The sequence below is a fragment of the Nipponia nippon genome, unplaced genomic scaffold (genome assembly GCF_047370975.1).
Source record: "Nipponia nippon isolate SJK-2023a ecotype South Korea unplaced genomic scaffold, ASM4737097v1 scaffold_30, whole genome shotgun sequence".
NCBI lineage: Eukaryota > Metazoa > Chordata > Aves > Pelecaniformes > Threskiornithidae > Nipponia > Nipponia nippon.
In genome coordinates, this window is record NW_028262348.1 from 2635840 (window position 1) to 2656820 (window position 20981).

General features: G+C 43.0%; 1 protein-coding gene across 7 annotated transcripts in view; it reads left to right on the top strand.

The window, feature by feature from the left end:
* Positions 1-20981, top strand: part of TAOK3 (TAO kinase 3) — a 94046-nt gene that overhangs the window by 35150 nt on the left and 37915 nt on the right. For 6 of the 7 annotated variants that reach the window (XM_087768520.1, XM_087768516.1, XM_087768515.1 and 3 more), the window contains 8 exons: positions 6044-6143; positions 7472-7682; positions 11846-11917; positions 12943-13044; positions 13522-13567; positions 14517-14613; positions 18181-18294; positions 19364-19455. In XM_087768520.1, the coding sequence (XP_087624646.1) occupies positions 7563-7682; positions 11846-11917; positions 12943-13044; positions 13522-13567; positions 14517-14613; positions 18181-18294; positions 19364-19455 (643 nt within the window). In that variant the 5' untranslated portion in view covers positions 6044-6143; positions 7472-7562. Of the gene's footprint in view, positions 1-6043; positions 6144-7471; positions 7683-11845; positions 11918-12942; positions 13045-13521; positions 13568-14516; positions 14614-18180; positions 18295-19363; positions 19456-20948; positions 20968-20981 lie in introns of those variants that run through there. The other variant, XM_087768522.1, reaches the window with a different exon arrangement.

The following is a 20981-nucleotide window of genomic DNA, read 5'->3' on the forward strand; positions in this document are numbered from 1 at the left end:
TTGTTTGTTTGTTTATTATAGTTGCTATCTGGCTGCAGGTCAAGATAGACCAGTGCCATAGGTTCCACCAGTTCCTCACTTCAGCGCCTAATCATCATTCTGCAATTACTGAAACTTCATACGTCAGCCATAAGGTCTTTTTGGAGAGCAGGGAGAAAGACAATGTGTAGATGTTTTTTGATGCATTTGCATTCTGCCATCTTATAACATCCCTAAACCTCCTGCAGCAGCCGGTGTGTCTTTGCCAGGAGGATTTCCCGTGAACGTGACTGGTACAGCTTCCTTTGGAAGGCTGGCATGTTGCTTGACTTCATACTTGTTGAAGTGTTCCCTAAGACTAAAACTAATTGTTTCTTGACTTCAAGCCCACTGGGCTTTTGTTCTGATTTTTTTAAAAATAAGGTTATTGTCTTATTCTTAGCACATAAATACTGCCCATAGAGGAGCTGCAAATGGAACAATGTTTCCTTTAAAACTACTGCTCCTAATTAGGAAAAAAAGCTGCTTCAATGAAGGTATGTACCTACAATGAGACCTGCAAGTTATTACTTTAATTTCCTATCCCAGGGGCACTGTGCGCAATGATCACCTTAGTAAAGTTCTGATTCAGGGGTTTTTATTAGCATGAGTAATCTTGTTAACTCGAAATGACCCGATGCACGTGTGAGCACTGGAGAATACTGAATCAAGGTATGTATGTGTCAGGATGCTATTTGAAGAGGATTGCCGAGCTGAATACTGGGCAAAGAAAAATTCTTGCAGTTCTTTTGAGAAGTTACAGGTAGTAAAGAGCTCTGATTGCATCCAAATATCATGCAAAGGTTAATAAAAATGGTGTGTGGAATTGACTTTAATGTTCTAGGAAGGTATTTGTTTGAAAAGCAGAACGAAAAAGGTAGCGTTTGAGGAACTAGCGTATGAGTCTCAGCTTCTGACTGTGTGACTGGGCATCTTTTGTGCTTCTGTTCTGGTTACGGCATCCAGCTTTCCTGGCAGACTGTGTCCTGATTCCTTAACCCGGTCCCCCCGCCACGCGCCCTCAGGGAGCGCCATGCTGATACCTGCAGAGCCTTTTCAGAAGCTCAAAAATATTTTTCTTTGCTGCTGAAGGTCACTGTACCTTCCATTTGTGTTAGGTACAAATTGGATCGTTTTGCTGCTTAGAAATTTGCAGAAAGGACATGAGAGGACTTGCTGCCTGTAGACCGAAGTGAAATCTTTTCTGAGTGTCTTGGATCGGTGATGAATTTAAGCAAAGGCTGTAGTACAGTCGCTTTTTGTGTATGCTGTCAGCAAACTTGTAAGTAGCTTGAATTTATATACCAGATATGTGTATCTGACTGTTTTTAAGTATTAAAATAAACTAAGTGCTAGTATACTAGGAAAAAACATGTATGTTGCTGTGCTGGTTTGGGCTGGAATAGAGTTAATTGTCTTCGTAGTAGCTAGTATGGGGCTACGTTTTGGATTTTTGCTGGAAATGGTGTTGGTAACACCGGGACGGTTTTGTTCCTGCTGAGCAGTGCTGACACAGAGTCAAGGCCTTCTCTGCTGCTCACCCCACCAGCGAGCAGGCTGGGGGGCACCAGGAGCTGGGAGGGGGCACGGCCGGGGCAGCTGACCCCAGCTGGCCAAAGGGCTATTCCATACCGTATGGCGTCATGCTCAGCGTGTAGAGCTGGGGAAGAAGGAGGAAGGGGGGGACGTCGGAGTGATGGCGTTTGTCTTCCCAAGTCACCGTTACCCGCGATGGAGCCCTGCTTTCCTGGGGATGGCTGAGCACCTGCCTGCTGATGGAAAGCGGTGAATGAATTCCTTGTTGTGCTTGCGTGTGCGGCTTTTGCTTTCTCTATTACACTGTCTTTATCTCAACCCACGAGTTTTCCCACTTTTACCCTTCCAGTTCTCTCCCCCATCCCACCAGGGGGAGTGTGCAAGTGGCTGAGTGATGCTTAGTTGCTGGCTGGGGTTAAACCACAACGGTTGCTTTCAGTACCATAAAGTTAGCTGGAAAAGTAATTCTTAACATTCAAAGAACTGGCACTGAAAAGCTTAAAATATGGCTGTTTAAGAGTCTTTCTCAAAAAGCCAAAGTACCTGCTTCTGCGCAGCAATGGGCTGTTCGTCCTAGATTGCGGTCTGCGTGTGCGGGAATCGGCTGCAGGAGCACTGGATGAAGCGTTTGTGTGCGGCCCTGCGAGCCAGCCATGTGTGGCAATTAAAGGGAGGGGAAAAAAAGCTCCTACTTAACAACAACAAAAAAACCCAAAACCAAAATCAAACAAACAAAACAATATAAGTTTATATGTGAGGACTGCAGTGGCACTTGAGCATGTGCCTGCTATGAGCTCAAAAGGTTTCTTATTCGGGACAGTTTTGGTCGGCTGAATTTATCTGAGAATTTCCTTCTTAAAGTTGTCTTCCAGATTTTTGGAGATTTTGTAGAGACCGACATAAAGAAAGGGGACTCTGTGTGTTTGTCATACTTGGAAAAAGAATGGTGGTGTCAAATTATTCCCCCAAAAATACTCACCTAAAAATGAATGCGTGAGCCATGTCGCGTTGCTCCTCCTATGAGTGGGATCTGCTGCCGTTCCACCCTGTTTCCTGTAGTTTGTTTTTCTGCTTGAAGTGGAAAACTTTTGTCCTTGTTTTGGGAAGTACCGTGGTATAGTTAGGAACTAAAATTAATTTTATCTGCTTCTGTACACATTTGAAAGGGGCCTATAGTGTTCAATTCAAACTGGGTTTCACAAGCCGGACACTTGCACTTTACTGGGGTGTTGAAATGGAGATGCTTGTCGGGTGTGGAAGCGGTGCTGCGTGTATTGAACGGGCTGGGAGCGAAGGATGCGGGGCAGGTCGCCGGTTGTTCAGTGAACTTGACAAAGAAAGAAGTAAATAACTGCTGCTACCGTGCTCTGCGAAGACGTCTTGACAGCAGTTAGAGCGCACGAGTATAACTGTTTTCTTGTACACGGACGTAGTTTTAGATCCATGGAATATTTGGAAACGTGGGTAGTTTCTCTTTTCTTAAAGGCACTCCCAGTTATGTTTTATTGCTTCATTTATATTCAGGTCAAGGACTTTTCCGTTGTTATTAATACAGCACCTGGGGGTCATAATTGGTAGCAAGAGAATTTTTGTGCAGACGTATGTAGCAAAAGCAGTAATGGATGCTTTTTAAATGTGGGGGTTGCTTATGATGGAGGAAGTTCTGCTTTTCTTTAAACTGTTGGAAGAAAAAAAATAAAACACAAACCTTGTTTGCTAGAGCAGAGAGACTTAGAGCAGCATTATCCAGGGCGCAGTCGATGCGTAGTCCGCGGGATGCACCGCTAATTTATCATTCCTCGTTCATAGACAGTAGCATGCTGCTATCTGCCTCCTGGCCTGACTGTTCCCATACTCTCTACCATCATTTTCTGGTGAAACTCCATGATGAGACCTGCTGCAGCCTCTAAAAGCACCGGGTTATTGTGCCATGTAGCGTAAGGAAGGAGTAGAGAATCCTTGAAACCCTGTGACAAGGTGGCAGTGGGCCAGAACTACAGCAAGAACTACCCCCTCCATCGAGAGGGGCTCGCTTTGCCTGGATTGCATCCCTGAGTTTCTGTGCCTGAAGGGTGGGAGAGGAGGGGAGCAGGACAGCAAACTGCTCTAAGCAGAATTGCTTCCTTGGGTTAAGAACGTAAGCGTCTGGTTTCCCAGTTGTAGCTGGAATAGTCATAGGCCTTTAAAAAACAGGTTTGTTTCCAGGTTTTGTAGATGTTCTGTAATCTTCATTAGAGATTTTTTTTTTTTCTTAGAGAATCTTTTAAATATTTGCCTTAGTATCGTTTCTGATGCTGAATTTACTCTCAAGAATTCATCCTATCTTTCTAGCCCCTTACAGTATTTCAGAAATGGGGCATAAGCAGTTTTTCCTCCAAGGCAGGGATGTTTTGCTCATAACTATTGATTGAGAGTTTTAATTACTAGGTGGGCAGCTTGAGGCATCTCCAAAAGGTCTTACCTGAACAAAATGCTGATCTCCCAAACTCTGAAAATCTTGAGTCACTTGTCACTTCCCTAAGTCATCGCCAAATGATTAATGCTGTTTTCATTTGAGGTGTTCAGAACATGTAGAGCCTCAAATGCTGCTTTTTGAAAGGAAAACGGTGTGGTTTTTGAAGGATGAAGAGTGAAAATCAGGCTTCTAGTAGAAATTGTTTCTGGATGTGTTAATTCAGTAGTTTGGTAACTTGCTTAAATTGATGGTACCTTGAACTTGAGTTTTTCTACTAGTGGCATTTGACTCCCGTAATGCTCTGCCGTTGTTTAAACCATCTTTATTTCAATCTTCATGTGTCTAGAAGAGCACTGTGATATTAAGAATTCGTGACCTTGCCAGCGTACCTCAAAGCGGTGTGATTTGTACCTCTGCTGTCTTAGCCTGTCCGGTGCCCGATTGCGCATCTGGCGCTGTAAAGCTGTCACGCAAAGGGTTCTCCGTGTCTGGACCGAGAGGCTCTGCGGGCACCGTGGGATCGGATGGAGCAGTTGGAGATCGTGTTCCAATCAACAGGACTCAAGTTGCCCTTGATACACTTTCCATCCTATGTTTTTCTGACAATCGTTCCTGGAAAATACCAGTCCTGCTGAGAAGATTTACTTATTCCATGGCCTCGCTATACATTTCTGTTCCAATTGGCGAATGGTGTTATTACTTAGGGCTTAACTTTAAGTATTGACATTTGTTTCCCATTTTAAATACTAATTTATCCTTGAATATTAGAGCTGCACAGATTTTGTTTACGGCAGAGAAGTTCATTGGACTAGAGATGGATAAATTGTTTTCTTCCTCGGTTTGTTTTTATTGTTCTGAAGCCAAATGGATTTTTCACTTGGCTGAAGAATGCCAGACCTGAAATACTGCATTCTTTGCCCCTGTCTGCAGGCATGTAGTAAACATAGTACCTTTGGGTGAGGCCGATCAGCTGAGAATGAATAATCATTTCATTCATCTGGCTTTTGTCATTAGTTTGTTCTTGGGATTTAAAAATATATATATATATATATTTTTTTTTTTTTAAAACAAAACATTGCAGGTCCTTTTCCTGGAGCTCTTCAAATAGCTTTTTAACAGCTCAGTAATATTGCCCTGTGTTGAGAACAGTAGACAAAAATATCATGTATTGGTGGTGATAGCTACTAGCAGGAAGACTTCGGCTCGTGTATTTTTTTCCTAATAAACGAGAAGATGGGTTAGCTTGTTTGTCATTAATTCAGGTGCCTATTAATTCAGATTTTGGCAATACAACTATTGCAGTATGCTTTACTTGCGAAGCATTTTTCCTGTGGATGTAGCTACACGATAACCTTTTCTGGGAGGGCACGGTAATTTCAAGCTCTGGGTGTGTTTGTCTCCGCTGAGAGGATGGCTGGGGCCGTTGGGGTGTTGCTGCACCGGTAGGAATGAGGGACTGCAGGCAGTTGCATCCTTAACCGTGAGCAAGCCAGACCTGATTTCAGCTGATGGTTCCAACTGGTTGCCCTCCTTTCTCGTCTTTTCATTGTTCATTCGCTCCCCGGTGGAATCCAACAACGTTTGACTTATTAATGCCTAGCACTTTCCTTGAAGTCTGTATGCTATCAGGTACAACACGCTGAGCTAAATAATAGACTCAGCTTTGTGAGCTTTGTCCTTTTTCTAGGCAATCTAAGAAGCGTAGTCCGAGAGCAAACTTCCATGCTCCTCCTATGCCCCAGCAAGCTTAAGAGTCTTTATAAAAGTCAAAGAACTTGGCATTTAACCTCTTTTCCCCGTTTCCTATCTTATAATGCTTTATAACAAGCCCACGGGCTCTAGAACATGGGAAGTGTGTATAGTCACCTAAAGAGACACCATTAGCGTTTACAGCCAGTACTCCTCTCAGCTGTGCTTCCAAACGATGCCTTGATAGTCGGTGGTCTCTTCTAGATGTAGTATTTTTGTGGCTTAGAACAAGGTATAAAACTTAAAATATGTTTTCTAAATACTGATATTTGTTCTCCTTTGCAGACTAAGAGAGTGCATAGAGCCTGGGGGGGACGAGAGCACAGGACGATGCTGCTGAAAGGAATCTGAGCCACAGAGCATGCTTTGTGCCACAGTTACCCAGGTACGCTCCGGCAGGGCGCTTTGGGCCACGGCTACCCGGGCACGCTCCGGCAGGGCGCTTTGGGCCACGGCTACCCGGGCACGCTCTGGCAGGGCGCTTTGTGCACCTCGAATGAACCCCAGTTCGTTGTGCTTGTTGCTCCATTACTTACCCTCCTGAGCCAAGGAGACTGTCTCAGCCCCAGACCAAAATTATGCTCTGCTTTCGTCATTCCATCAGGATGGCACTTGCAGGCTGAAACCTAAACCCTTTTATGTATGTTTTAGTTTTAATTTTATCCGATTGCTAAATTCCAGCTGGTCTCTCTTTAAATGTTACCCTGGTTTACATCGTGAGGTAGGCTGAACATTTTAGTGTATGTTTTCAGAAGTCTTTTATGCACAGAGAAGATGTGATCTCAATAAATGAGCTGCTGAACTACATATCTGGAAGTAGTTTTGAGACTTGCTCCAGACTGCTGTTAGAAACCACTCCGGTTGACTCACCTGCAGATAATCTTCTGGGCTTCAGAAGTCAAAAGCAATGGGGTAGAAGCATCCATCGTTGCTTTGCACGCCAGTGTCTAATGAACCAATGCAGATTTTTCAGGATGTTTTGATAGGAAATGTGAAATTTTCTGATGTTGCTTTTTTTTTTTTTTTTCTTCCCCATAAATAAAATTTTGGGGATGAATATTTAAAAATCTTCATTTCAGTGCAGCTCTGTTCTGTGCTGTCTAATTATATGATTATGCTAAAGAAAGATGTTAAGGAGGTAAAGATCTGCCTGTCATGGAGTCTAGGATTTTTCAAAAGCAATTCTGTGACCTGGGAGCCATCGCAATCCAGTAGCGCTAGCTGTCCTACAGCACTGACTAAATAAATAAATTTTAAAAAATCATATGATTGTGAAGTGTTTCTGTGGAATAGAAGCTCACTTTTTTACTAGCACCAGCTGGCAAGTGGGAGTAGAGAAACAGAGCAAACAAACAGCAGAGAAAAGTAGGAGGAACAATGGCGATAGTCTAAAAACTGACACATTAGGAGACCAGCGTGCAGAATAACAAACTCCTATCACAGGATGTTTTGCATAGCAACAGGACTCTTGTCTTCAAGTGGACTTTAGTGTAACTGCAGCGCTTGCTTCCTGTATGAGATAAAGAGCTGTTGTACTCTGAATGCATTTTAATCTCTATATCTAAATTGGACTAATAATTAAAAAGAATTAGCTGAAGGAAACGATAGCGAAGTCTATTGCTCTTGAAAGTGTTTCCTCTTATTTTGCTGTCAGAGAAGTGAGAACAGAAACGTGCATAAAGGAAACAGATTAAAGATAAACTTTTTCACCAGGTGCTGAATGCTGTCTACAAACGACTTTGTCGATGAAGGGAGAAATTGATTGGGAATTGGAAGCGCGAACTGGCTCGTAATACTGTTCAACATGCGCAAAGGGGTGCCAAAGGACCCAGAAATAGCTGACCTATTCTACAAAGATGATCCTGAAGAAATATTTGTGGGTTTACATGAAATTGGACATGGAAGTTTTGGAGCAGTTTACTTTGTAAGTATAGTTCTTTACCTCCTTTTTGGAAAACAGAACCATTTTAAGTGACATTTGAGAGATTTTCAGCATTTGTAAAAGCGAGTGGTGTTTGAGCCCTTTAGTTCTTCGTGTGTATTAGCTTTCTCATAACACATCTCAAAAAGAAGTGTTTCCAGAGCACTCCTGAGCTCTCGACTGTTACAGCTGTATTTATAGTAGCAGTTGATTATAGTATTAATAGTGCACCCAACTATTTAGGTTAAGTATATGGTATCTTGTGCTGTCTGATACTGAAAGTTGAATTTAAACAGTTGGAAATTAATGTGCCAAACTGGAATTTCAAGATACTCTACTTGGTGCTCATGTGCTTGTAAATCATTGCAAATTAATAGATCGAGTGAATTAATGATTCAAAATGCATGTGGAGCTAAAAGCTCCTTTGTTAATGAATTGGTATTGTGGCTGCTTGGGTAAAGACACCGTGGAAGTTGCATCAGATTGCATTCAAGCTTTTGAATGATTTCTCTGCTGCTCTGATAATTTAGGAGTTAAAAATATCTTTGAAATATCATTTTGGTTTGCCACCTTCCTTGTCCCCATGTTCATCGCATAACGTGCTGTCTTCAATAGCAAATGCTTACATGGCAAAAGCAAAGAGAAAGTCTTAAGAGGAATGGGAATTCAAGCGGGAAGGATGTGTTGCGTTAGTCGATAGGGTCAAGAGAATTGAATCTGGAAAGTGAGAAGAACAGTGCTTTTACAACTGGTATCAAACAAAGCCAAATCCAAAATACTGGATTTGGAAATAATTATAATCAAGTTGCTATCAGTGAAACTAAAATAGAATTCACTATGAAAAAATCAATCAAAGACAAATTAAAGCTGCTTGGTAGCATGGCCTGCTGCTCCAGAAGGTCAGGTTCACTAGAACTGAGATTTCTGAATATCAGGCGTTAAAGTATTTAGGTAAGTACCCTTACACCTCTAACTCCAGAACCTGGCAGTGGCTAGCATTAATTTGCAAGCACTCCAATTCCCTCTTTGCAGTTGTGCGCAGTGATGGAGGTGTTGGTGGAACTGTTGTTGGAACAGGAGAGGAGCCTGATATTTTGTGTCAGATAAGCAGTGCGTGTGTGTTTTGAGGGATGACAACGCAATTCCTCGGTGTGTAATATGGTGGTAATGATGCAGGGGAGTTTCTGCCATGGGGACTGTCAACAGTGGGACAGGCACCTTCAGATGTTGGGGTACGTGACAGGTTGGTGAAAGTACAATGTTAAAGGTACTACGTGTGTAAGAGGATGAGGCTGTGATACTTACAATATGTGTTGATCCACTCCATAAGAAGAGCAAGCTTTTTTTTTAAGATGGGAGCAGGGAGGTCCTACCCAGAGTATTTCAAACCCAAAGGGAAAGGATGCGCGGTGTGCTTTAGGGCAGAGATGACCTAGTGAAGGTGCCACCTTCATCATTCAGCTCTGGTGTTCAGAAGTCACTCATACTTCCAGGGAAAGAGGGTCAGGAGCGTTAGAGATCTGATCTACCAAGCAGGCTTACAGCTGAGATGTCACTGTGGTTAGGTAAAAGACTTGCGATTCCCTGACGCTTCTCTTCCTCCTTTCCCTGGATGCTTTATTTACCTGGTCTGCACTTTACGAACCTTGGAGAGTTTAGCCAGACCGCCGCTTCTTGCGATATCCTAGCAGCAGCTGCATCCTCCACGCTCGATGGTGATTGCAGTCCTGCCTGTAGTAACGTTCCTGTAGTCGGTAGTCACTGGATGCATCACCACTTATCTGTGATACATCTGCACTTCTTTGCCACTCTTTGAAACTTGAGCTTTCCTTCCTGTCGCATGAAGCGCTTGGCATCCAGTGAATTGTTCTTCGGAGTCTTTGCCTGGTCCTGCTGTGTACCAACGTCACGAGCAGGAACTCCCCTCTTTGCAGATTTTATGCACGATAGCCCAGCACCCATCCCTTTCCCTGAGGAAGGCCTCTAGCTATACCCTGCTTTGTGTGGGTCAGGCGAGAGCTGTTCCCTACCATGCAGGGGATGCTGTGCGTCCTCGTTTGGTTTTCCTCCTTTTTAAAAGCCTTTGTAGCCTGTCTCACATCTTGATTCTTACGCATCTTGGAGTAAGGCAGGGCCGAGAATAAGATCTCGGATTGCCGTGGCAAGATTCCAGGGATCCTGCCGTGCTTGGTATCAAAAAGAGTGGGTCAAAAAAACCTTTGAAGGACAGGGCTTTCTAAATATTCCAAAAGAATTGGGAAGAGACTTCAGATACATAAAAAGGGGCAGGGCATGGATAGTCATGGTGTTGCTGCATCTCTCTGTTATCTAAATTGGTACTGACACTACTACAAATAGCAAATACACCAATCTGTGTCTTGTCACCGTTGTTACAGTGGTTTAATATGATCATTCTTTTAATAATTTATGATTACAAATTTCAATTTAAGCCCAATGTTTGCAAGCTGTTTTGTTTTCTGGTATATTATTGCCAAGGTTTGGCAAGATAACTTGAAATTTCTTTTCTTGCTTGAAAGAAATGAGACTTCATCTATCACAAGGCTAAGAAAAATTACGTCGCTTCTCACAAGGTTTTAAAGTTGATGCTAACTTGACTTGAAATCCACTCAGTTGGTATCACGCTTAACTTCAGAAGAATAGTTTTAATCAAAAACAACCTACTTATATCCACGTTAGAAACCTGGAAAAGCGAGAAAGCAGATGAGGACCGTGTAAATGAGGTTTTGCAAGCAAAACGTGCTTGTTTTCTGCCAAGCTTTTCACCAGAGATCTACAAGTATGGCCAAAACCGCTTCAGCAATTGGATATTTAAGTGTGCTTGTACAGCCCTTCGCGTTATGTCAGCCAGAAGGACCCCAAGCGCTCGGTACAGCGAGAACTTCACCCGCGACTGTGAGAACACGGCAGCGCCATTCGGCAAAAAATTACGGCTGAAGCGAGAGATACCATGTTCACGTGAAGATAACTTGGAATTAATGTAACAGACAGAAATACTTGGAAGTTTGTTTAGGACACCAACATTAACTCATCTATTTGAGTAAAATACTCTTGCTCTTTTATGTGCTGGATCAGAACGATGAGTGGTTAGGAAGGGGTTTGCCTTGTCCAAAGGTTATTTGTTCTCAGCTTTGTCTCACTCGTTGGAGGAGGAGCGTGTGCTGTGGAGAGTCCAAGCGTATCAACGCCCTTTAGTAATTCCTCTGCTCTGTTGGTTCACCCGACACCATTTTTCTTTGAAGTCGCCGTACGCATCATGAAATGTCTTTCATTTAATACATTTCTTGAAAGTGTAGCGTTCGTCCTCTCAAGCAGTTGCAAGAAGGATTTACCACATTTCGTTTCTATTGTATTCTAAGCTTTTAACTGTCATTAATTTTTTAATTTTTTTTTGTCCCCCAAAATGGTAAATGGTTGGAGGTACTGGGATTTCAACGACTCTTTAAGACTAAAACCTTCAAGTTTTCTGTCCTTAACATGCGGAAATGAGGGCAGTGCCAATCTGGGCAAGCAGAGCTCTTTCTAAAACCGAGTTTTCAGCCTCTGGTCACCATCCCTGTGTCACACAGGCTGCAGAAAAGTAGGATTTTGCTGACTGAGTAATACTCATTGTACAACTGAGATCTGGTGCAGTGAAAGGAAAGTTGCTTTTTTTAATTGAGAGAAATTCCAGAATGTAGCATCTTCTTGAAACTGGAAATTGAAATAGCTGTTTGAGAATATCAATGTTGTATGGGGTTTTTGGATGAAATTACAGAGATTTTGATACACCTCTTTATTTGTTTCTTTGGAAAACATTTTTCCAAAGGTTTATCTGAAACTGGTTTCACTGCAATTCCAATAAAACTGTATTTTGCATGTTCTAAGTTCAACATTGGGCCTTGGTTTGCGTATCAGTAGAGAGGCAGCAAGTGCAGTAAGGGCTGAGGGGGGCACAGTGGATATGGACAGATGGATGAAGTCAGGAAAAAGCGTCACAAGAGTTGTCTGGTAAATCTTATCGCAAGGAAGATGTCTCTGCAGCGTGGGAGCTTGCCAGGATGCGATGTAGGAGAAAAAAGCCTGCATTTGCCAAAGGCACAGCTCATTCCACGGGGAGGGAAAAAAAATGAAACTGTTTTCAATCTATTTCTTTCTCCCTACTCCAGGCTACAAATTCCCACACTAATGAGGTGGTGGCAGTCAAGAAAATGTCCTATAGTGGAAAGCAGACGAATGAGGTAAGATGAATAAAGCCAATTCTGCATGCTGAAGCTGTTGCAGCCATAATGTAAGTCTGAACAGTGAAATTAGCTGCGTATTTCATTTGACACTAGCAGACCAGCTTTTTAATGCTGTAGCTGTTGCTCGCTTCCATAGGAAGCATGGAGGTTTGTGGAGGGAAAATGAGTTTATGCAAATTTTGACAAATAGTTCAGTTTAAGGAGGTGAATGGGAATTCAGAATGCTTGTAGGGTGGTTATTTCGGTAATAAGCGCATTAAGAGCATGCTGGCTACCGGAGCCATAACCGCAACTCTTTGAGGTGTCAACTGAAATGTATAGCTGACTTGAAACACTTTTCGGGATCTAAATCTAGAATTGCACAGGCCACCTATTCAGAATATCAATCTCGCTTCAACTGCTGCTTGTTAGTTGCTCCCCTTATTTCTTTGTGTTGCAACGGTCTGGACTCGGATTGACTCTGCTCATTCGGATTGCTGGGTTGATAGGCAGTAAAGAATCTGTTTGTTAGGAGCAAACAGGGATGTTTTAAACTTGTTTTTCCTTGCTTACCTGTTGGTCTCCCACATGTGCTGAGGTCTTCCGAATGTCAGCTGCCTTGCGCTGCGTTACAGAAGGAAGCGAGCAGCTAACTGCTACCGTCTATAGCACGTGCTGTAGGTGGTGGTGTCGGTTTTGGGGCGGGTGGGTTTGTTACGAAGTTTGAGACCACTGGACAGTTCAATAAACAAAACAGGAGCAATGCTTTAGGTAAAATATATTGCAGATAAAATGAGGGGAAAAAAATTGCAATCCTCAAGCTATTTAAATACGTCTTGGGGGGGGGGTCTCAATGCAATAGAGATCCAGACAACTTCAGTTGTGCACAGTTGTGCTTTTACAACTATGACTCTTACTGTCTTCACATTGTAAAATAGCTTTATGGTTGCTTTTCAGAATGTACTACAGTGTGTGTGGTGTTTGAGAGTATGTAGGGGATTAAGCGGAGAAATGTATTTATATCTTTTTGTTTTTTTAATTAGAAATGGCAGGATATCATCAAAGAAGTCAAGTTTCTACAACAGCTGAAGCACCCCAACACCATAGAGTATAAGGGCTGTTACCTGAAAGAGCATACGGCATGGGTGAGTGAGCGATGTGGCATTTAGAGGTCTCGTGAGCAGAAAATATACGGCACAGCAATCAAATATTCAGTACACACAGTGTCTTTTAAATGCAGCAGTATTCATCCCATGCTGCCTGTAGTCCCTTTCATCTGAGAAGCTTCCAGGTAATTTAAAGGGAATAAATATTTAGGACATTGGAACAAATCCCTGCTTCTTTGAGGCAGGCCTCTGTGTTCATGCAGATTAGACAATTATCATGGAACATCCTCTGCAGTATCTCCCCACAAACTTCTCAGTGCCTGAACCTTCTTTACAATAATGGAAGATGTCTTGACATTGCTGGAATGTTCAGAGCGTTTTATCTTGTTCATCGCTTATTGCATTTCTTGCAACTTAAGGTCTTATTTGCTTCTACTGTTTCTCAGCCATTCAAGTAGTAACTGTTTGTGGGGGAGTGTCTACCCTATTATTTAAAAGCTTGCTTTTTTCTTGCAGTTGGTTATGGAGTACTGTTTAGGATCAGCTTCTGATTTGCTAGAGGGTAAGTTTTATATAGTCTTTGATTTTCTTATTGCTAGTGCCCCTTCTTAGTGTAGTGGGAGGCTGTTTTCTCACAGACTAGTGTTTTGCAGATGGTAGAGGCAGTCTGTCTGTACTACTCCATTCTGTAGCTAGAATGCTTGCGTTTGTGATACCAAGGGTAAGTTGAGACTTTCCCGGGAGGCCAGCGCTCCGTATAATTGGCATGCACATTTACGTGTTGTAAAAGGAAGGTATAAATGTATATAGCTCTGTTCCTGTAGTTTGCGCCTTCTTGATGACTGAAGCAGGCCGCCTGTTTTCTGAATATCTGTAACAAAAACCTGCAGAGATCACCTTTGTCCTTGCCTTGCAGTTTGTAGGAATAATTACAGATGGTTTTGTAGAACAGGAGAGTGATACGACCTCAAAACTAGAACAAGAGCACCTGCAGAGGAACAGGGAATCTAGCTGAAGTTTGCAAAAACTAGTACTCTTTGTGGGCCATATCTTTTGCATCTAAGATACGGTCAGCCAAAGGCACATGCTGGTCGTGTTTAGGGATATATGGAAGGTGCTTTGGGGCATCTCTTTGTAGCTAGTATTCCTCATTTTCCTTTTTTGTCGACTGGGGAGAAAGAGTGGCAAGTTTTTCTTGCTAAGGACCAACTGAGTATTTCAAATACATTTGGCAAGCTGCACTCAGACGTATCTCCTGGCGTTAACAGTCACTGCTGGCCCTCGCAGGAATGCGAAGAAAAATGTGGTTTCCTATGATGTGGCGTACGTGCACAGGCTGTGCATAGGCTCAGGGCTGCTAACGGCCATCGGGCCGTAGGAGACTAGTACGGTGAAGGTGATGGTCATCTCATAGCTGGCAAAATTGGTGGGGTTCCTTCTCTTTAAAAACACTTTCTCAGGAGAAGATCACACTTAGCTTCTTATGGCTTTTCTTGAATTTTTTTCCGTAGTTCACAAGAAACCACTTCAGGAAGTGGAGATCGCAGCCATCACCCACGGTGCCTTGCAGGGGCTGGCCTACCTGCACTCTCACTGTAAGATTCATAGGTAAGGCGAGAGCTCGGTGCTGCCTACGTGTCCTTCCATCTTCCACTCTCTGGAGCCTGAAAATTGCTTTGCTGTGTTTAGGTGACTTTGGTAAAAGTTATTCTACCAAGATTTTCTCTAACGGACTTGTCAGTACTCCTGATGCCAGGGTAGAAGTATAAATAAAAGCTGTTGGCTGTTAAGGAGTGTATTTTTTGTTGTTGTTGAAATTGTGGCACATTAAATTGTGGCTATATTCAGTGCTGAATTCTCTTCCATGTTAGCAATTTTTCTCTGCGGACCCTGGTAGCAAAGAACACACCTGAATGTTGGCTGACTGACAGGAAAATATCACCCTAAATTTGCCAAATAGAGTGATAGAGCTAGACTATTTTTAAGACTAGACATTTTTTACATATGAGTAAGTAAAACTTAATGCTTTCAGAAACCAGTCAATGAAAGCGTAAGGGTAAAACTACCTTAGGAGAAATCAGAGCACACAGGCAGAGGAAGATGTTGTCACAGGCTGCTCATGGATGCCAGCTCTTAGATCTGTCTGTCATAACGTGATATTTTTCAGGAGTTTATATTTCTTTGACTCATTTGTCAACAATGTTGCATGTTCTCATTTGATGTTTACTTTTTTGTCTAATTTTGCTACTGATGTGTCAGGGACTTGTGAAAGGGGTGAGAACTAGATTCGTGTAACGTGAGTCATCAGAACGAGGCAAGTTGAGACTAATTTATGGGGCCTCTGTCATCTGCTGGCAAGCTTGAGGCAGAAAATCAGTATATCTGAGGCTGAGACAGTGAGGGATTTTTACAGAGACAGGAATTATTTGTCACTTGTTAGAATAACTATCTGGGGCGGCATATCTGCACATGGTTATTAAATCATATTTTGGTGAAATATTAATTTAAACATGAATGTCAATTTATGAAATTAACCTAAGATGATTTTTGATCAGCCCTTTGCATATATGCCCTTATTTGAGCATAAAAATACCTGTTTTGAAATATTTTACGTGCTTTCAAAGTGCATTGAATTCTTATTTATAGTCAATGACTCCCTGTATGGACACGATGGAGAATTAGTTTTCCTCAGTCCTCATTAGGACTTTGCGACATCATATGATTCACGAGTTGTAAATTCAGCAGTTTCACATACTGAGTACTAGCTACTCTGTGTGAACTTCCCATGAGTGTGCGCATTGCACGTCAAGAACAAAGCTGGTTATTTCTCTTTCAAAGTGGAAGACGTTACTTTGCCGTTGCAGCGTGCTGAGAGCGGCCGTAAGGAAAGTTGCTGCCAGAAGAACCACGCAGGTCGTGCCTATCTAGCTGGTTTGCTTCCGAGGGGTGGTTCTTCTTTCTTCTTCTGCCTTTTAGCTGCTGAGATGGGAAGGCAAGCCTCCTCTCTCAGAAAAGAGGACCAACAAGAGACTTCTAGTTTTCTGATAGCTGTTGTATCTTAAAAAGGAGAGGCGAAAGAGTGCTGTTTCCTAGCTCCGTTGTTCAGCAGTGAGGAGTGCTGTGCCGATGTGCGCAGCTCGCCTGTGGTTGTGCACCTGGAGGAGAACACCCTGCTCGCCTCTGCTGTGGCAAGTGCCAGTAGCACGGAGAAAAGTAAAGCAAACGCTGAATGAGAAGGGGCCAAAGCTGGGAGCTGGGACGGCTGTGGTTTCCCTGCCCCACAGCAAGGAAGGCAAAGCGAGCGTGCCCTAGAATGGAGGGACACCTTGTGGAGATGCAGGAGCAAAGCAAGCCTCCAATCTCTCCTCCTGAGCTCGACAGCATCTCTGCTGCCCGTGAGTTGCGATGTCACGCTGTGAGATGGCAAAGGATGAGATTATTTTCTGTTTAATTGCAGGTACAAGGCAAACCTAAGTTAGCAAATGTGTTTGCTGATACCTAACGTGGCCTCTCTGTCCGTTGTTGCTTGTTGTACAGTGAAGGCAGCAGTGGAGATGACAGCAAAGAGGACAGCCTGTGCTGTCTCATTTGTACTTTTGAGGTGTTCATTCTTGCACACACAAAACATCTTTAGCACTTGCCCTCCAGCAGAAGTGACAGATGCATAGACCCAAAACGTGAAGACATGTCAGGATATGTTTCCGAGTAGCACATGTGCGCAAAAAAAATGCGCAGTACTAGTTTTGAAGTGATACAGTCCTGGAAAAGGGGGAATAGAAGTTCTTACTCTGGCTCTGCTGCTGAAATGCTGTAAGTAAATTCCTGTCTCTGTGCCTCTATCCCAGCTTTGCCTATCCTGTGTGCTGCCTTTTGGAGACAGGCATCTCACCAGTGTTTCTATTATGCTAAATTTAAAAGGTCTTTCAGCTTGCCTGTTCTCTGGGTCTACAGTGATACTGGATTTGTATTTGACGCACACATCCTTACGCTTCAGCTGTCGTACGATGATTCAGTGTATGCTCTTCCTCTGCAGCAAATACAAGATAGCTTTGTTTCCCCTCCCATTTATCTAATTAGCTCGGTGTTCGCAGCGTCGGAGTATGAGTGTGTTTGGCCATACACAGTCACTTGTTTGTGCTGGAGGTCTCCCGCTACTGATAAGCGGCTTTGCTGTTTAAGGACTTAGAGTTGAACATCAGCTAAGAAAAGCTGATATTTTTCTTGATGCGTTTTTTTGTATAAAGATACATGATATTTTTTGAAAAGATGGCAAAGAGACGTTGCAGACTGTACGGCGTATACGGCCTGGCTGACAGGGATCCCTTACACAGATTCCGTTTATGTTGAGGGTCTGCTTTTGCAAAAGCAAATAGTTTTGCCCGTGTAAAGGCGTCTGTGGCATACCTAGTGTGCAATTTTCCCTTTGTTATTGAAGTGCTGTATCAGGGTTTTAAGGAACTTTCACTATAGTGTGATTTTCAGCTGGCAGTATGTAAGTAGACCTGAATTTCTTAAAGCAATCCTCCTCCTTTTATGTCAGATGGGTGGAAGAAAGAAATATTTGGGATATAACTGACAAGTCCGTCTCAGACTTTGAATAGGGTCGTTGCCAAGTGTCTTGGAAGGTGTGCCAATTGAGTTAACCGTTCTCAGCGTTTCATGGGGAGTTAATTTGAAATTATCCCACTTACTGCTGGAATTTAGAAACTTACGGTGCCAAAGGTGTTGAATGTATCTTGTGCCTTTTGTATTTCAGTAGTGTCGTTATCCTTAATCTCTTAAATGGATGAATTATCTGAGAGTTGTAGGAAGGATGAGATAAGGAAGCCTAGGGCATTTGAAAGATGAAAGTAACATGTCTGGTATCGTTTAAGGTGTCACAGCAGGGTATTGGGATACCTCTCTCCTGGATCTCAGTTTGGGGCCTCAACCTTGCAGCTATGGCTCCTCTCCTCTTCCCTCACCCCTGCCCTTTTTGGGTACAGCCAGGTTTCCATTTCCCAAAAACCCACGTACCTGATTTCTCTAGCTTTCTGTAATACTAGACTTCTAAATATTCTCAGGTTTTTATGAATGTTCAATTGAGAAAAAGTTAGTGGACTTCTGTGTGTTTGTAAATTTTTGGAAGTTATTCTATTGTAACCAGAACTATACTTTTCTTTTTTACTTTTAAAGGGATATTAAAGCTGGAAATATTCTTCTAACAGAACCAGGTCAAGTGAAACTAGCTGATTTTGGGTCTGCATCTATAGTCTCCCCTGCCAATTCTTTCGTGGGAACGCCTTACTGGTGAGTAAAGTCTGCAGTACTTCAGGCCTTTATAAGACTGCTCTCTTCCATTTCCAGCGTTTCACAATCTGAAAATAGTATCTGTCATAAAAACCTTGTTAACTAAGCGGTCTTCTTAAAATCCCTGTGTCCAGCTCTTCAGGAAACGTGTTCTTTCTCAGTGGCCATGAGTAGAGGTAGGCTGTGCAGCACTTTGATATCGCACCAGTTACTGTTTCGACTGTTGTAATGCCGTTGGCTTAAAAATTATGCCATGGGTAGTGGAACTAAGACAACCACATGGAAAGAGGGAATCCTGTTAATCTGGCCATGCAGACTGGAAGTCACACAGCTACTTAAATTCTATTTTGAAGAAACTTGCGTAAGGGTCACTTGAGTTGCTTGGCATTCCTACTGTAGTGGACCAGCACAGCTTTATGCTCCACTTACTTTGTGGCAGACGCCCCAGGCGTTGATGAGAGGTCGCCTATTGCCCAACCTCTGAACGAGTCCATTTGGCAGGAAGCCTCCTTTGTCTTTGAAGAACAAAAGAGGCTGAATTTTTGCAGGCTGGGCCCACTGCTTCTTCCCCCTCCCGCCCCACTCATCCCTTTATCCTGGGCCACCGTATTTCCCCACTGTTCCGGATTTCCCTGTTCCTTTCATAGCTACACTCACAGGCTGCATATATCTGCTGGAAAATTCTCCTGGTGTGCCAGTGGAAACCCCACCATCTCTGGTGAGAGTGAAAGTGATGCCTTTAGGACTCTCCCAGCCCTTGCTGTCTGCCTGCAGGTACAATGCCTTTGAGATCGGGGTGGGTCTCCCATGTGCCAGCATGTTGCGCTAACAGCAAGAGGATCAGGTTGGCCTCTTATTTCCTTTCCTTTCTTAAACTGCCTCTTGGAAGAGTTGCTAGTGCAGGCAAGCATTGTTTCATTTCGGCATGGCTTCACTTAGCTCCATGCTGGCTCTTTAAGTTCTGGTCCGCTGCGCTGCTGAAGATAACGAAGCCGTCTCATTTTAAGCTGTGTGCTGGGAGTCACAATTTGTATCCCCTAACCCGCATGTTTTGCACTGTGGTTGGTAGGATGGCACCAGAGGTGATCCTTGCTATGGACGAGGGACAGTACGATGGAAAGGTGGATGTCTGGTCTCTTGGGATCACGTGTATTGAGTTAGGTGAGTAAATACTTGGCAGCTGAGATGAATAATTAACTGTCTGCAATATTTATTAGGAAGTCCTGAAAAAATGGAAGATTCTTATTCCTCATAAGTTTTAGGGTTTGTTTTTTTTTTTTTTTTCTTTAAAAAGCCTGACTTGGAAAGCGCTGACAGTTGGGGGAAATCTTTTACTCGCTGGCAAATCGAGAGCAATCCACTAATGCTGCTGTGCTTTAATGTTAATCTGGTCTGCTCGGTTATTCCCTTAATAACGAGAGGATTCTAGTCTTGTATGAGAAGAAACCATGGTTTCTAGTCTGTATTTTTCAACCTGGGTTTTGAGAAAGTCGTTCCAGCTACTATGTCAAGGGAACTGATGTCCTAAGAATGGTGTGTCAGAAGGGACCTACATTTAATTTTCAATTCTTCTTACTTCCCCACTCTCTGAAACAAAAAACTTCAATCTCAGCTGAAAGTTTGAGACATGAATCAACGTGGACAGGTTCTTTACATGAGAAGAAAAGGGTTTGCACTGCAAAGGGCAAATGACACGCATCCACACAGCCTGAAGCAGATGTAGATGTGATAGCAGGTACACAGAGCAGATGTGTGCACTTTAAGCTTGATTACTGACATTGCATGTGCTGAGTAGATTATTTTCAAAGATGCTCTTGATATGGATTATACTTCCCAGCAGTACATTAAGAACTTAGTGTGAGGGCAAGTTCACTGAAAATGTTATTCAGAAATGTTTAATCAGCACAAATATATATGAGATAAGAGGGGGACATACAGAATGGGAAGAAACGTTGACCCCAATGTGGAGTCGGTAACGGTGTAAATGACTAGTAACTTCCAGTGTTGTATTTCATGTGTCGGCGCTAATGCCTTGCCGACACAGTCTGTATTTTGATATAAAGAATGCAAAAATGAGTTGTTCTAAACTTCTGTTCTTCCACATGGCCGCGGATTTTTTTCGTGTGGAGTTTAGACTAGTTATGGCCTCTCAAGGAGTAAATCACAGCGGTAGAATAGATATTATGCTACCCTACCCTACGTAGGCACTGAGCCTTGATACTAGAATTTCTGTGGAGCTTTTCAGTCAAGAACCTCAAAAGCCATGTTATGCAGTTGATGGGTTTGCTTTTTTCAATATTACCTTTTTGAGAAGTATTAAACTTTTTTTTTTTTTTTTAAACCTCGAGCTTTGCCTTTGCATGATTCCATATCTGAACATGGGATCAGGTAGCAGTGGGAGGAAATCTCGTGTTGAGCACCACTTGGCTTTCTTTGAATGCTGATGTCTTAATTTCTTGCGTAGCCGAAAGTAAGTAGTGTTTAAAGAAAAGAAAATGCGGTGGTTTGCCTGCATGCTGCATGTCAAGGACAAGTGACTGCTCTGACCTGACATGAACTTAAAAATCCGGGCATCGTGTGCCGATGGGCGTGACTGCCCTTTAGGTGGTGGTGCAAACTCGTCTTTCTCAACTTCTGTGCAAGATCTGCACCCCTGCGAGGTCGGGCTGGTAGGTAGGTGTCCTCTC